We start from the raw sequence: 14,534 nt of genomic DNA on the forward strand, positions 1-14,534 counted from the left end.
GGGCCTGCCGGGACGGAACCCCCGCCGCGGGGGCGAACAAAGCGGCGTGAGGGGGGGCGGGATGACAACGGGGAGACGACAAGGCCGCGGCCTCCCGCTGGGCCCCGCAGCGGGTTTATCTCCCCCCGGAGCCGCGGGGAGAGGCCGCTCCGCCTGCCTGGGCGCCGTGGCGGCCCGCTCCCGCCGGGGCCCAGCGGCTCGGTGGCGGGTACCGAGAAAAGGGGTTTGGGGACAAGCCCTGTGTCGCCCCCGCCAGCCCCACCGGGGCTCGCCCCCGCCAACCTTTGTTTTCCAGCCTCGGCTGTTTGCGAGGAAACTCCGGTGCGACGCTTTGAAGTGGTTTTCTATCCGATAGCGTTGGCATCCCGCACGAATTTGATTAAGAAACGTGTTTATGGTGCGGAGGCTGATCGGTTGACTCGCTAACTGCCACTTGCTAATCTAATTAGAGATAACCCCGAACTCGGCCGGCACTCAAGACTCACAGGGGTAATGGCTGGTTAATAAACAAATAGCTCCATTTTCTGCACAAGTTCAGAGCACTCCCTGCTGCCCCAGAACAGCTTTGCTTCAACTTCAGCTGCTCAAATCCCTGTTGCTTTTGGATGCTTTCAGCAAATACCTGAATTTTTTTTTTCCTTCCTTTTTTATCTTACTGATTTTTAATCAAGGGTAAGGGCCCGCGGTTTGGAATTAGGCCCATTGACCTTATCTTGTGAAGTGGGCGTTCGATAATCTTCCGTCGTGATTGAAGGTTTAAATGCAAAATCTTCAGTCGCAAAGCTTTGACTGTTCATGGTGGCAGCTGTAGGGCTCTGTGTTGCTGCAAATGCAGCAAAATTCAGAGAAACGGGTAAATTAAGGGACCTTAATGATGTTCTGGAGTAACGAGTTCCACACGGTAAAGAAAACACTGTGAGTTAATTAACAGTGTTGGGGGTACAGCGTTTTTAATTTCTGACTTCATTCCTAAAATAAGAATCCTGGGTTTTAGTGTCTTTCCTTATGCACTTATACTGTTCTTCCTCCACACCCCCACCCCCTGCCAAAATCCCAGAATAATTTGGGGCTAGATCTCCAATCGTATCACTGTGGCAGAATTCTCCATCTTTTCTGTTTCTTAGCACTACTAATGTTATATTCCCTCTTCTAACGTAAGGAGCTTTTAAATCCTCAGCTGTCCACCTACTCCCAGATGGAAAATGTATTATTTTTATTCACTCCAGTAGTGTAGCCTGTCACCCCGCCTTGTTTTCTGCAGCAGCTGCCTTAGATTGGGACTTTTTGCAAGAGCAAAGTGGCATTTGGCTCCCTTTCTTGGATTTGCCTGTAGCTCATGACTAAAAAAGCCTGTATCTAATACCGGTGAAACGAGACTAATCTTGTCCTCCCAAATGAGCACAGAAAACCAAGTGGTTTGTGTCTTGAAATGGTGAAATACAAAGCTCCCTCTGCAGTATATTTTTATTGCAAGGAGTGCTGTGAGTAAGGGACTGGCCTGGGGCTTCCTAAGTGTTTACTGAGCCTTTTTCCTGTGGGAAAACGTTAGTGGACCTGGAGCTTCATCGGATAAACTTCAGGTTTTGAGGCTGAGCCTCGAATCTTTCTTGAAGATGATCATCCACATCGTCCTTGGGCAGCCACGGAAAAAGCTGTTCCAGTCCAAGCGTGGAACTCTGAATTTCCCTCCCTCCTAAAGCTTGTTTGCCACGGGAGCGCTTAAGTAATCGGAAAATGAGCTCTTAACAAATTAACCTTTTGAGCTTTTACGCAAACATCTAGAGGTGTTTTAGTTGTTATTTTTTACCTTTATGGATTTGTCCGGGTACAGCTGTCTTTGTACAGAAGTCGCCTGGAATTTGGCCTGAGTGTGTTAACACAGAGTTATTCACCTATAGTGTAATTTTTTGGGGTGCAGAAAGCTCAGTGGAATATTAATACCAGGATTCATTCCCCCCCAAAAAGGTAAAAGCCATTGCCATTTGAAAACATAAAAAAGGAAGAAATTAGGCTTTTTAGACCCTGAACTCTTTTATTTCTTTTAGTCTCCCCTGTTTGTTGGCTTGTGAACAGCTGAAGTTGCTTTAAGCAATTTCAAGCTTGGATTGGGGTGTTAAATGCAATGTCTTTTCCTGTTTTATGTGAAATGCTGCCAGTAATCCTTGGCGAGTTTGTTTTGAAAGGACATCAAAAAAACCCTGTTTTCTCTTGCTAGAATACCCGGGTTCTGCTCGCATTTGTTGTACTTCCTCGGGAGCTGGAGTGACTTCCGTGCTTGGGTTTGCCTTTGATTTAAAAACCTTCAATAGGGCAAACCGGGCAAGTTCCTTTTTCTTTGTGCTTTTCTTAATTGATCATTTGGATGTGACAAGCCTTTGACCTGGTGTTATTTGGAATATGTTTTAAACCCAAGCTTGCATTAATTCCACCAACCAAAATATAAAGAGAAAATTTGAGCTGCTTCCTGATAAGCCCTCGTGCTCTAATAACAATGGGGGCTGGATTTTGATCCCTTCTCCTCTGATTAAGGCACTTTTTCACACACAGGCAATGAGCAAAAACATCAATTTGAGAATAAAATACAAATATTTTCCTTCAGTCCTGCATCATTTCATTGCAGATTTTTAGCACTAGAAAAACATTCAAGTTTAATTTTTTTTTTTTTTGAGCTCATTGCCTCACATGCTTGGTATACTGTTAAAAAATAATTAACGCTTCCAGTATTAGTAGCTAAAATACTTGGCTTTTCCAGTATTGATGCCTGTACTTAAGCATGGAATGGGGACAGCAGCAGCGTTGTCTCAATATGCAACACAAGTGATGTTTTTGATTAGAACCTGGGCTCTGGACTCAGAGTTCCAGGCTTACAAGCCTGAGGGCCAGGCTGCGATACCATCTTACGACAAGAATTCAGACCAAATTTGGGGTTTTGTCCCACTTTTGATTGTGGTTAGGTGGAGCTCACCCCCTTGCCAACTGTGCCCTCGCTCCTCGAGCTCAGGCCGTCGCGATATCGGGTATCGTGGGCCGGCAGAAATGCTGAGCGCATTAACCCAGCGGGATGAGAGGCACGTACTGTCTCCCAGTGCCTTGTGATGTTTGTCTTTACCTGGAGCTCCTTAATCAGCGGGCTTTTCGCTAACGAGGTGGTTTCAAGGACTGTTGTGCCAAGTTGGCTCTGTGAGTAACCGGTGCGTAAGGGTTTCTGCCTCTCCCAAGGTTTCTCCGTGCTGAAATGGCTGTGAAAGTTGGTTTGTGTGATTGTGATCACATATCCCGTCCCGTGGGCTGAGTTTGGGTGGGCTGAAAGTCACACCAGCGTTTCCCCCGCCACGAGTGTTCTGGGAAATTCCCCCAAAGTGTTGCCTGAAACGGCTCCAGGCGGTTCGTTTCAAGAGGAGTTTGAGGCTCAGGTGGGAGCTTTAAAAGTATTTTGGAAAACAGATTTTCCTTTTGTTTCTTGAAGGGCGCCTTAAATGCTTTCCTCCTGGCGAGCACACGTGCGTTCTGTTTTTTCCTGCCGCTTTTCACCGGCCTCGGTGCTTGGCATTTGCTGAGGCTTAATTTGGGAAATTAATTTGTCCCTTGGATCTGCATACAATGGAAATGGCATTTCTGATCCTTTTTTTCCACTTGTTGGGATTAGCAGAGCTCCTCTGCTTCCAGCCACCGTCAGGCTACCGGGAGCCTTCCCTTGGGCCGGGCTTACGCGGGAGCAAGGTGATGAGCCAGTCTGCACGTCCTTAATTAACTGCCTTTCTTTAATTGCAGACTTGAAATCAAAGACGCAGCCATGAAAGACCCGAGTCGCAGCAGTACCAGCCCCAGCATCATCAGCGAGGATGTGATTATCAACGGGCACTCTCATGAAGATGACAATCCCTTCGCCGAGTACATGTGGATGGAAAACGAAGAGGAATTTAACAGGCAGGCAAGTCCTTTCCCCCTGTAAATCCCTTGGGATGTGCTTTGTCATTTCCCAGCTGAAGGGAGAGGGTTAGCAACTGGGGTGCCAGGCTGGGAATCCTTTAGAGATGAGTTTTTTAGAGAGAGGTTTGCTGGAATAATCCTGGGGAACACACACATCTTGGTTTCTCTGGCAATAAATACTTGTTTTCTGTAATCTTAGTGGAAGATGTGGGAAGTGTGGTGCCTTCTGATGCATCCATTAATTCCCTACTTCTGCAGGAAGGAGGGGGAAAAAAAGTAGTTGCTGGGCTTTGTGTCCCTTTGGAAGGGACAGTTCTTGGGGAGGTTTGATGTGCACAGACAGGCTGGCTGTTCCCAGCTGGATGTGTGGGGGATACCTGCCCTGGCAGTGGGGCTGGTGCTCCCAGGGGAGGGGGTGGACAGAGCTGTGGGGTGACAGTCCTGCTCGTTGCTTAATACTTCAGTGTCTCAGAGCTGGGCCTTCGCAATTGGGTTGGACTGAAGCCTTCACTTGGTCTTTCACCTTGCGTCTGGACGTGGTTTTCTCTCCTGTGGAGGCTGGGAACAGCCTTCCTCTTCCCACCACCCCTTTCTTCAGCAAAACTTGGTCTTTATCCTCAAGGCACTGCTTTTCTCTGTGCCCCAGTATGGCCGTGCTGAGCTGCTGACACAGGGTAGGGCTGCTGCTCTCTCCTTAGGGTGCCAGCAGGGCTCAAAGCTAGTCTGAAATTCAGGTTGCTCGCAAAAATGTGAAGTTCTCTTGTGCCTACCTCAGGGTGGTCTCAGTGAGGTTTCCTCTCTGGTGGGTTTTTCCTCCTGGGGACTGTGGTGTAGTCAGCACACGGGATGTGTAGTTCTCGGGGAAGGAGCAGAGAGTTGGGCCCTGAATAAACTATTTTTCAGGTACAGACTCCATTTTCAGAGAAGAGGGATGAGGGGAGCAGTTATTCAGAGTGTGTGGCAGCCTGGTTGCCTGCTGCTGCGGGCACGGCGCTCTGTGGGCACCCAGACCCCTTAAACTTGGGCAGGAAAATACGAACAGGCAATATTAATGTCCAGACATTTGGGGAATTAGATGTTATTTAGTATTTCTGGAGCTGTTAGAGGCACCCTTAGGTGTCTGACCATGTAACACAAACCCAGGACTGGGCAACCCCTGCTGTAATACTGGCTGGTGGCTGTGTGCCCCTGGCTGCGTGCCCGTGGCTACCTGACACCCACACGCAGGATAGAGGCCCTGCCTCACGAGGAGGATCAATGGGAGACTGCTGTCCCTGCTGGAGTGTTTTACTGGGGGGTGTTTGTAGAGGGTTTGGGTTGTCTGGAGAGTCACTTAGGGTGTACGGCGATGGGTCCCTGTGCGTCCTGAGCACCAAGGGACCTGGTGGGTGTCTTTGTGAGCGTGTTCCTAAGCTCAACTCTGGCTTGAATTCTTCTGATTTAGAGTTTGTGGGATGTAACTGAGTTTCCACTTCAGGATGGAGTATGTGTTTGCTGTCAGAGTGAAGGATAGATGGGAAAACTTGTTCAAGCTTCCACTGGGTGAACTTTTAAATCAGTCCAGAATTATTTTCCCCCTCCCTTGTGCCTGGCAAATCATTCACACCAGCTTCCATTTCCCTGCTTTCCACTCTGAAGTGCTGTGATGCGGGACGTGGAAAATCTGTCGGGATGAGCTCCCTCCAAAGCTTGTTTACTGAACAACCCAGCAAAGCTCTCCCTGTGTCTCCGTGGGGCCTGGCAGCTCTGCACGGCTTGGTTTGTCCTGCTCAGAGTGTGGCAGGGCAGCGTCCTGAGCAACCCCTGTGAGAGAACTGCTCTGGGTGATCCCGAAATCTCCAGCCGAGGGGGTGCTGCTCGTTCCAAGTGACAGGCAGTGGTTATTTTTTCCCAGGAATGTTGCAGGATGCTTTCCAAGGGAATGTGCCGGGCTCTGCGCGTCGCCCCTGCTTCCCTGCCTCACACTCGTTCAGCCCAGCCCAGTTGGTACCACTGAAATATTCACTTGGAACCAATATTTTCCTTCTCCTTGAGCTCCTAATGAGCTGCAAATGAACCGGCTTGGGCTGGGAGGGGGGTTCTCCTGCCCTTCCCTTTTAACTGCAGCTCAAATTCCTTGGACAAAAACACTTCACTAGATTAAAATCCACAATGCTTGCGTTGTGGTTTCTGCTGGAAGTCCCGTTGCGTAGCTCAAGAGAAGGCCAGCCAGGTCCACAAACCTTGAAGACCCAAGTTCTCATTAAGTTTGTTGATGACGTGGTTTATTCTCCTCGTGCAGATCGAAGAGGAGTTGTGGGAAGAGGAATTCATTGAGCGCTGCTTCCAGGAGATGCTGGAAGAAGAGGAGGAGCACGAATGGTTCATCCCAGCCCGTGACCTCCCACAAACAATGGATCAAATCCAGGACCAGTTCAATGACCTTGTTATCAGTGACAGCTCATCACTGGAGGATCTGGTGGTAAATTCAGTTTCTCATCATATTTCTAAAGCTTCTAAATCTCTCGTTTTCTGAGGCTGATGTTTGTTGCTGATAACGGCAGGAGAAAATCCTTTACACATAGCCAGAGCCCCTTAAACCATCCTGGCTGTGGTGGAGGGGGACTGGGGGGGGGTAAAAGGGTGTTTCCTCAGGGGACGTGAGTGATTTGGAGGGTTTTCTTCACAACCATATGGTGCCTTTCCTCACCTGTGGCACAAATCCAAGAAGCATGTTTAATTTGGCATCTCTCAAGGCTTTGGTGTCGGGACAGGTACGAGCCGTGGTCTCAGCTCTGGTTTGGATCATGCAAACAGCAGATCACAGCAGATCTCTCTGTAGAAATCCTGAGGAGGATGAGGAAAGCAGCTAAACTGGGATTATTTCCCTGTTTGTTGCTGTGTGACTTCTCTCCAGAGCTCAACTAAAAGGAAAGAGCAGCGTGTACATATTTTTCCCTAACAAAATATGAAGTTACTGATAAGCTTAAGCAGTTTTTTGTCATTGCAAGCTTAGGCAGCTGCAGGCAGCAGTTTTTGGACTCAGTTAAGAGCACAAAAGCCTAATCCTCCATTATTATTATTATTTTTTATGAGAAAGAGCTCATTTTGGAGATGCCCACCTGTAACTGCAGCACATCAACACCTATAAATACTTAAAGGGTGGGTGTCAGGAGGATGAGGCCAGTCTTTTTTCAGTGGTGTCCAGGGACAGGACAAGAGGAAATGGGCACAAACTAGAATATAAGCAGTTCCATCTGAACATGAGGAGGAACTTCTTTCCAGTGAAGGTGGCAGAGCCCTGGCAGAGGCTGCCCAGGGAGGTGGTGGAGTCTCCTTCTCTGGAGACATTCAAAACCCGCCTGGACACGTTCCTGTGGGACCTGCTCTGGGTGGACCTGCTCTGGCAGGGGGTTGGACTGGGTGATCTCCAGAGGTCCCTTCCAACCCGGTGTGATTCGGTGACACTGCAGAGCAGCAGCTCGCTGAGGGGCAGGGCAGGGTCAGGCACAGGGATTTCCAAAATCAATAGGGCGCTCGTATACGTTAAATTCTCAGAAGCGGCTTAAGTTCCTGGAACATGCCTCCTCTTGCTTAAATAAGCAGGATCTGGAAACCTCACAGCTCAACTTCAGCAGGAACTGTTTCCACGTTCATCCGAGCTGCTGTATTTATTTGGGTTTTCTTATTCCCTGAGCCCTTATCTGAGCGAAACGCCCAGGAAGGAGGGATAACTCAGGGACCAGCACAGAGGAGCGGCCTTTTCCAGTGATAATAAAGACTTGGTGTGTGCAAAGAGGGTGTAATACACCTGACTGTCACGCTAAATCCATATTGTCCCCCTAGAAACGTGTTCAGCTTGAAGCTAGAAGATGAAAAATGATGCTTCACCTCGATTTTCTCCTTTTTCCCTTCCTCAGGTCAAGAGTAACCTGAATCCAAACGCAAAGGAGTTCGTTCCTGGGGTGAAGTACTTAAATATTTGAGTAGACTGGGCCCTCTCTTGGTGGATGTAGCACAATTTCCACACTGTGAAGCCAGTATTAGAAGATTTAATTGTAAAAGCTCTTCTTCTTCTTGTCACTGTGTTACACTTATGCATTGCCAAAGTTTTGTTAGTCTTGCATGCTCAATAAAAAGTGCTGAGACTGTTATTAAGTAAAATCTGTCAAAAGTTTAATGGAACCATAATTGGGCCCTGGCTCTCTGCGGAGGGGACAGCGAGGGTGAGAAGCACCAGTCAAGTTGGAGACAAAAGTACCACGTTCATAAAAAAAAAACAAACCACCAACCTTCTGCAGACTCTGACTATTTTTTATTAAACCAGGACTGGGAATTTGCTAGGGATGGTCTGTTTTTAATTAAAGATGTGCTCGCTGGTGCTAGTTTGCACCTGAAAATGCCTTAACTTCAACAAAATGAAAGGGAGGAGATTGATTGTTATGCAAATTAGCCGACTTTTCCTTTGAAATATCAGTCTTGTTACTAATGTTAATTTTTTTTCCCTTAAAAAAACAAAAAAAACCCAAACAGCAAACAACTTTATGCTCCTTTTAAACCAGGGTGAGCTTTAACAGACCTGTGCAGAGTCCTAGATCTCCGCTGCCCAACTAATTCCACCCCCTGGACCCCCAAAATCCCCCAGCCTTGGTGGGATGTGATCATGTTGGAAACCTTCTCCCCTCCCCACGCCGTTGGAGGAGGTGGGGGTCCCATCCCAATTTCTTCTCCGGACACATAGCGCTGCCTATGGTAACTTTTTAGCTTAATGACTTTATTCTAGCTGGATTTAACCCAGAGAAACCCTAGCGGTAGTGATTTGAGTGGTGCTTTTCCCTTGCTTTGTTTAATCATCACTACACAATAGTCTACAGCACAACGACTTTTTTTTTTCTTGGGGAGGAGGGGGGGGGTTGTTTTGTTTTGTTTTATTATTATTTTTTTTTTCTTTTAATAAAGCTAGAACAGTTTTGGCTTCTTAAACTTCATATTCGGGTAGGTTAAGCTGCCATACGTGTTCAGTGTGAATAGTGTTTAAGTTGAAAATATTGTAAAAAAATTATATTTTTTCAAAAATATTTAAAAAAATAAATAATAGTAGAACCGACGTGGTGGTGGCCGTCTCGTGAATGCGCTGGGGGGCAGCCTGCAGGGGACAGGGGTGACAGCCCAAAATGCTCATCCCAGGTTGGACTCTGCCTCTTCTTTTCTCTCTTCCCTCCCACTTTCTGGGTGTATTTTCCTCGTTTCTCACTGCTAATTACGATTCCGTCATCGTTAACCGCTGATGGAGGGCATCAGGCCCTACTTGGCATGGTGCTGGTGGGACTGGGCCAGTCCTCCCCAACCTCTCTGAGCCACTCTGGCTTCATAACTCTGCCCGACCTCTGCTCTGGCTTTTAATTAATCAGCCTCTGATTAAACCCAAGGGAAACTCTTCAGCAGTGATGCAGGAGGGGAGGAGGGAGGCAAAGCCTCCCCCCAGGTGTTGGTGGAACCACGGGGTCTTGCTCCAGGTGGAAGAACCTCTCGGAGGAGGTCGCTCAGACCATCTCGTGCTGCCGGGTGCTCTGCAAAGCGTTAATTGCAATTATCCCCAGCTCCTGATGAGCCTTCCCCCTTCCTCGCCTGGGATCTGCCCTTCCTAGAAGTGGCAAAACCCTCCTGGTGGTTTGGAAATAGTTTGGGCTCCAGCACCGAAGAGCAGAAGGTCAGGAAATAACCTGCTGCTGGTGCCCCCGCTTATTTTTAGCTGGGGGGGACGGAGTTTCTCCAGAGCCCTGGTGTGGCTTTAGAGCCCAGGGGTAATTAGCTGGGGCTGATTGATTGGTGACCAAGTGCTGCTGTGAGGAACCAGAGCTGTCTTTTCCCTGCCGTGTGGCAGAGCTGTGATGGGGGGAGACTCACCGAAGGGGGGACCTTCCCCCTGGTCTCTGCTGGGATGGAGCCGTGTTGTCCCCAACAGCCCCTGCCTTTGGGGTCTGAGGGGGGCACAGTAGCATTTCGGCTGCTGGACTGCGCTGGGATGGTGGGGTTTCGGCTCTTCCACTTTCTCTGGTCCCCAGCGAGGTGGGCAAGGGGCTGGGAGGGCGGAGCCGTGTTGTCCCCGGCAGCCCCTGCCTTTGGGGTCCGAGGGGGGCACGGCGGCGTTTTGGCCACTGGGATGGTGGTGTTTCGGCTCTTCCACTTTCTCTGGCCCCCAGCGAGGTGGGCAAGGGGCTGGGAGGGGACCCGGCTGACCAAAAGGGTGTTGGACCCCCTGGGACATCACACGTGGCATCAGATGGAGAGGTGGGGCTCGGGGCCGTGGTGGTGGGAGGTGGCGAGCGCTGGCCTTTGCACCACGCTGGGGATTTTGGGGGGTTATTTATTTTTTTTCCCCCCTCTTCCCTCACTAAACTCCCTTTGTCCCCACCCAACAAAGAAAGCAAGCCAATGGCATCCTGGCTTGTATCAAAAATAGTGTGACCAGCAGAAGTAGGGAGGTGATTGTGCCCCTGTACTCAGCACTGGGGAGGCCACACCTCGAGTGTTGTGTCCAGTTTTGGGCACCTCAATCCAAGAGAGATCTGGAGGTGCTGGAGCGAGTGCAGAGGAGGGCAACGAAGCTGGTGAGGGGGCTGGAAAACAAATCGTATGAGGAGCGGCTGAAGGAGCTGGGGCTGTTTAGTGTGAGGAAGAGGAGGCTGAGGGGAGACCTCATCACTCTCTACAACTACGTGAAAGGACACTGTAGAGAGGTTGGTGCTGGTCTCTTCTCACAGGTAATTAGTGACAGAACGAGAGGGAACGGCTTCAAGCTCCAACAGGGGAGGTTTAGCGTTGGAACAGGCTGCCCAGGGAGGGGGTGGAGTCCCCATCCCTGGCTGTGTTTAAGGGCCGTTTAGATGCAGTGCTGAGGGACATGGTGTAGGGGAGGACTTTGTAGAGTAGGGGAGATGGTTGGACTCGATGATCCCAAGGGTCTCTTCCAACCTAGACCATTCTATGATTCAACGGGGTTTCTGGCTGGGGAGCGAGAGGGTGGTGGTGCCACCACGCCGGTGGGGGCAGTGACCGGGTCACGGCCACAATGGCTTCCACCTCAGTGTTTTTGGTGCTAAACTCAAGCCCAGAAACGGGTTTCACCGTCACCCCCGAGGCCACGGGATCTGTGGGGCCGGGATGGAGCCGGCTCCCGGGTGCTCCCCAGAGCGGGAGGGGTTTGCCGAGGGGCTGACCCCCCTCTCCTGGGAGCCAGGTCGGGGTGAAATCGGGGGTGTCTCCCCCCGGGGCAGCCCCGGGGACGGGGGAGAGTAGGGAAACCTGCAGGAGCCGGCGAAGACGCTCCGTGGGGCGAGAGGGCCTTCAATTTTTTCACTTTTAATGTATGATCTAAAAAGAGGCATCTTGTCGCTGGCCTGGGCTGCACCCCCGCACAGAGCCCGCTCCGGCCGCCCGGCAGCCCTGCCCCAGCCCAGGGCACGGGGTGAAAACTCGTGTCTCCGGGGGCTCTGGCTGGTTCCTGTGGTGGCTAACGAGCTTCAGCAAGTGGCTAATGAGCTTCAGGAAGCACCAGATGAGTCTCAAACAGCTACAGCTTGAGGTGGAGCGATGGCAGGGGGGTGGTGGTCCCCAGGCAGGCACCCCGGGAGCTGGGGATGTCCCCAGAAGCCACCTCCGAGTTTCCCCAGCCCGGTGTTCGGGGCAGGCACCTTCGGGTTTGCCGGCTGCCAGCAAACCCCCGAGCTCGGCTCGGCTCCTCCGGGGCCACGAGCCCTCCCCTGGCTCAGATCTTGGTGCAGACGGAGATCCCGTCGTGAAAACTCGTGTCTCCGGGGGCTCTGGCTGGTTCCTGTGGTGGCTAACGAGCTTCAGCAAGTGGCTAATGAGCTTCAGGAAGCACCAGATGAGTCTCAAACAGCTACAGCTTGAGGTGGAGCGATGGCAGGGGGGTGGTGGTCCCCAGGCAGGCACCCCGGGAGCTGGGGATGTCCCCAGAAGCCACCTCCGAGTTTCCCCAGCCCGGTGTTCGGGGCAGGCACCTTCGGGTTTGCCGGCTGCCAGCAAACCCCCGAGCTCGGCTCGGCTCCTCCGGGGCCATGAGCCCTCCCCTGGCTCAGATCTTGGTGCAGACGGAGATCCCGTCCGGGGTGTCCTGCCCCTCTGCGGCCGCCGTGTCCCCCTCCCTCGCCCGGGCTCTGAACCCGGTGAAGACGGGGCAGACGGGGACGCGCTTCATCCAGCGGCTCCTCCTCACCGCCCCCATCCCGAAGGGGAAGTCGTAGCTCCTCAGGCTGGCGCTGGCCGCGCTGTCCGAGTGGGCACCCGCCTTCCACTGCACCAGCCCTCGCTCCTCCGCCGTCCCTGCCGCGGGCGCAGACGGGTCGGCCGGGAGACACCCCCTCCCCTGCCCAGCCTCATCCCCATCGCCCCCTGATCCCCCCCCTGGCAGCCCTAAAGCAAAATCAATCTTCCTCCAACCCCCCTCCCCTGCTCCCTCCCCCCGGGATGGGTTACCCGGGATGGTGTTGTCCAGGATGAAGGCGATGGTCCCCCCAACGAACATCTCCGTCGTCAGCAGCACCGTCAGGATCTGGTCCAGCTCAGGGACACCTGTGAGGAGCCAGGTTTGATTAATTAGTCATTGCTTCCCCCAGGGTGGGTAAGCTGTGGGGCGGTCTGCCCGACCCTCTCTCCCTAAATGCCCCAAAAATTGGGGCTTTTCCTGGTGGGCGGGTACCCGTGTTAATGGCCTTGGGGTGGGAATCCAGGTAGTTGGGCAGCGTCAGCCCGAAAAACATGGCGAATCCCAGCACGAAGAGGTTGCGGGAGGAGTTCATGTCGACGAACTGCAGGTTGGAGAGGCCCACGGCCGTGATCATGCCTGCCAGCAGAGACGGTCGGCCGGGTGGCGGGCGGGCAGGGAGGCCCAGGGAGGTGGCCAGGGGCATCTGAACCCGGCCCCAAGGCCCCCCCAGCCCGCCCTGCTCCCCACGGGGGGGTGGTGGTGGTGATGGTGGGGTGGGAGGTGCCGCCGTTACCAAACAAGGTGCAGAACATCCCCCCGAGGATGGGGTCGGGCAGGGAGGCGAAGAGCGCCGTGAACTTGCCGATGGTCCCCAAGATGAGCATGATGCCGGCCCCGTACTGTATCACCCTCCTGCTCCCCACCTGTGCCAAGAGATGGGGGGTGATGGCCCCTGTCCCCCCCTCCTCGGTGAGCGGGGACCCCTCCCCAGCCCCGGTACCTTGGTGATGCCCAGGACCCCAATGTTGGGGCTGGAGGAGGTGGAGCCGTTGCCGGTCCCCAGCAGCCCCGCGATGATGCAGGAGATGCCTTCGGTGAAAATGCCCCTGGGGAACGACACGAGGGGGCTGGTCCCCACCGCCCTGTCCCCCGGGGACGCCACGGGGCGGGCAGGGGTCCGGCAGGTACCTGTTAATGGCGTGCACGGGGGGCGGGGGGGCTCCGGCCAGGCGGGCGCAGGAGTAGTAGTCCCCGATGGACTCGATGATGCCCGCCAGCGTGGCGCTGAACATGCCCAGCACGGCCGCCGAGGTCACCGTGGGCAGACCCCACTGGCCTGCCCGGGGAAGGGGGGGCAGAGCCGGGGTGTCAGGGTGGGGAGCACCCCAGGATCAGGGTTGGGACCCCCCCTTGGGTGCTCCCCAGCCGCGGTGATGCCGAGCCAGGTCCCCGTGTCCCCTGGGTCGAAGGGCCATGGGGGGGACCTGCGTGGCACAGGGCGGCCTGGCACTCACAGGGGTAGGGGACCCGAAACCAGGGTGCCACGGAGAGGATCTCCCCCCGGGCGTCTGTCCTGGCCTTGTAGCCGTAGGCCTCGGGCTGGCTGGGGAAGACGCCAGTGAGCGTCAGCACGTAGCAGAGCAGCCACACCACCATGATGGCCATGATGATCTGCGGAGGCAGAGATGGGGGATGCACCCCCCACATCAAACCCACGCCTGGAGAAAGCTGGGGGAGGTAGGGGACTTTTGGGGCACCCCCCTCCCCCTGCCCCAGGACATGGCCGCTCTGGGCCAGTCCCTACCGGGAACAACTTGAAGATCTGGACGCGGAGCAGGACGAAGCCTTTGCCGCGCCGGTAGCCGGGCAGGCAAATGGTGATGTTTCTCAGGTACTGGGCGAACAGGATGATCAGGACGATGGTCCTGGGGGGAAGAGAGAGACACACCAGGTCCCTCGTGCCCCCAGCGTGTTCCTGGCTCCAGGAGGACCCCACAACTTGTCCCCCCATCCCTGTCCCCGTTGCCGTACAGGGCGGCGATGCCCCAGTGGGAGCCGGCCCGCTCGCCCGCCGCCTGGAAGACGGAGAGGCCGATGAGGGAGACGGTGGGGGTGACGGTCAGTGGCCCGATGTAGCTGAGCAGCGCCCCGGGGAGCCCCAGTAGCCCGATGACCACCTCCACCAGGCTGGACACCACGATGGCCCCCTGGATCTGCGGGGCATGGAGGAAGGAGGAGGTGGGGAGAGAGAGAGGAGGGGTCAGCACCCCAGTGGTGGTTTTGGGGTCCCCCGGGGGTGGTGGCGGGGTGTACCTCTCGCATGCGGGGCTGCCAGACGTGGGAGGTGTTGAGGGGCAGCGTCCAGTTGCCGTAGATCTGCTCTGGGGATGGAGGG

At 53.8% G+C, this 14,534-nt stretch overlaps 2 protein-coding genes across 5 annotated transcripts in view; one reads left to right on the top strand and one right to left on the bottom strand.

Annotated features, from left to right (window-relative positions):
* Positions 1–9,016, top strand: part of PAIP2 (poly(A) binding protein interacting protein 2) — a 9,929-nt gene extending 913 nt beyond the window's left edge. Inside the window, exons 1-4 of one of the 4 annotated variants that reach the window (XM_014955808.1) lie at positions 382–397; positions 3,772–3,931; positions 6,212–6,391; positions 7,830–9,016. In XM_014955808.1, the coding sequence (XP_014811294.1) occupies positions 3,794–3,931; positions 6,212–6,391; positions 7,830–7,895 (384 nt within the window). In that variant the 5' untranslated portion in view covers positions 382–397; positions 3,772–3,793 and the 3' untranslated portion in view covers positions 7,896–9,016. Of the gene's footprint in view, positions 1–381; positions 398–467; positions 490–656; positions 673–3,771; positions 3,932–6,211; positions 6,392–7,829 lie in introns of those variants that run through there. The other 3 variants (XM_014955806.1, XM_014955809.1, XM_014955805.1) reach the window with 3 other exon arrangements.
* A 2,720-nt stretch (positions 9,017–11,736) lies between these two features.
* Positions 11,737–14,534, bottom strand: part of SLC23A1 (solute carrier family 23 (ascorbic acid transporter), member 1) — a 4,660-nt gene continuing 1,862 nt past the window's right edge. The window contains exons 6-15 of the mRNA XM_014955787.1: positions 14,453–14,520; positions 14,171–14,352; positions 13,944–14,064; positions 13,654–13,810; positions 13,328–13,475; positions 13,140–13,245; positions 12,933–13,062; positions 12,632–12,775; positions 12,409–12,504; positions 11,737–12,255 (exon numbers count right to left, since the gene is read on the bottom strand). Coding sequence (XP_014811273.1) covers positions 12,008–12,255; positions 12,409–12,504; positions 12,632–12,775; positions 12,933–13,062; positions 13,140–13,245; positions 13,328–13,475; positions 13,654–13,810; positions 13,944–14,064; positions 14,171–14,352; positions 14,453–14,520 — 1,400 coding nt within the window. The 3' untranslated portion in view covers positions 11,737–12,007. The remainder of the gene's footprint in view (positions 12,256–12,408; positions 12,505–12,631; positions 12,776–12,932; positions 13,063–13,139; positions 13,246–13,327; positions 13,476–13,653; positions 13,811–13,943; positions 14,065–14,170; positions 14,353–14,452; positions 14,521–14,534) is intronic.

The sequence above is a fragment of the Calidris pugnax genome, unplaced genomic scaffold, assembly GCF_001431845.1.
Source record: "Calidris pugnax isolate Ruff unplaced genomic scaffold, ASM143184v1 scaffold228, whole genome shotgun sequence".
NCBI lineage: Eukaryota > Metazoa > Chordata > Aves > Charadriiformes > Scolopacidae > Calidris > Calidris pugnax.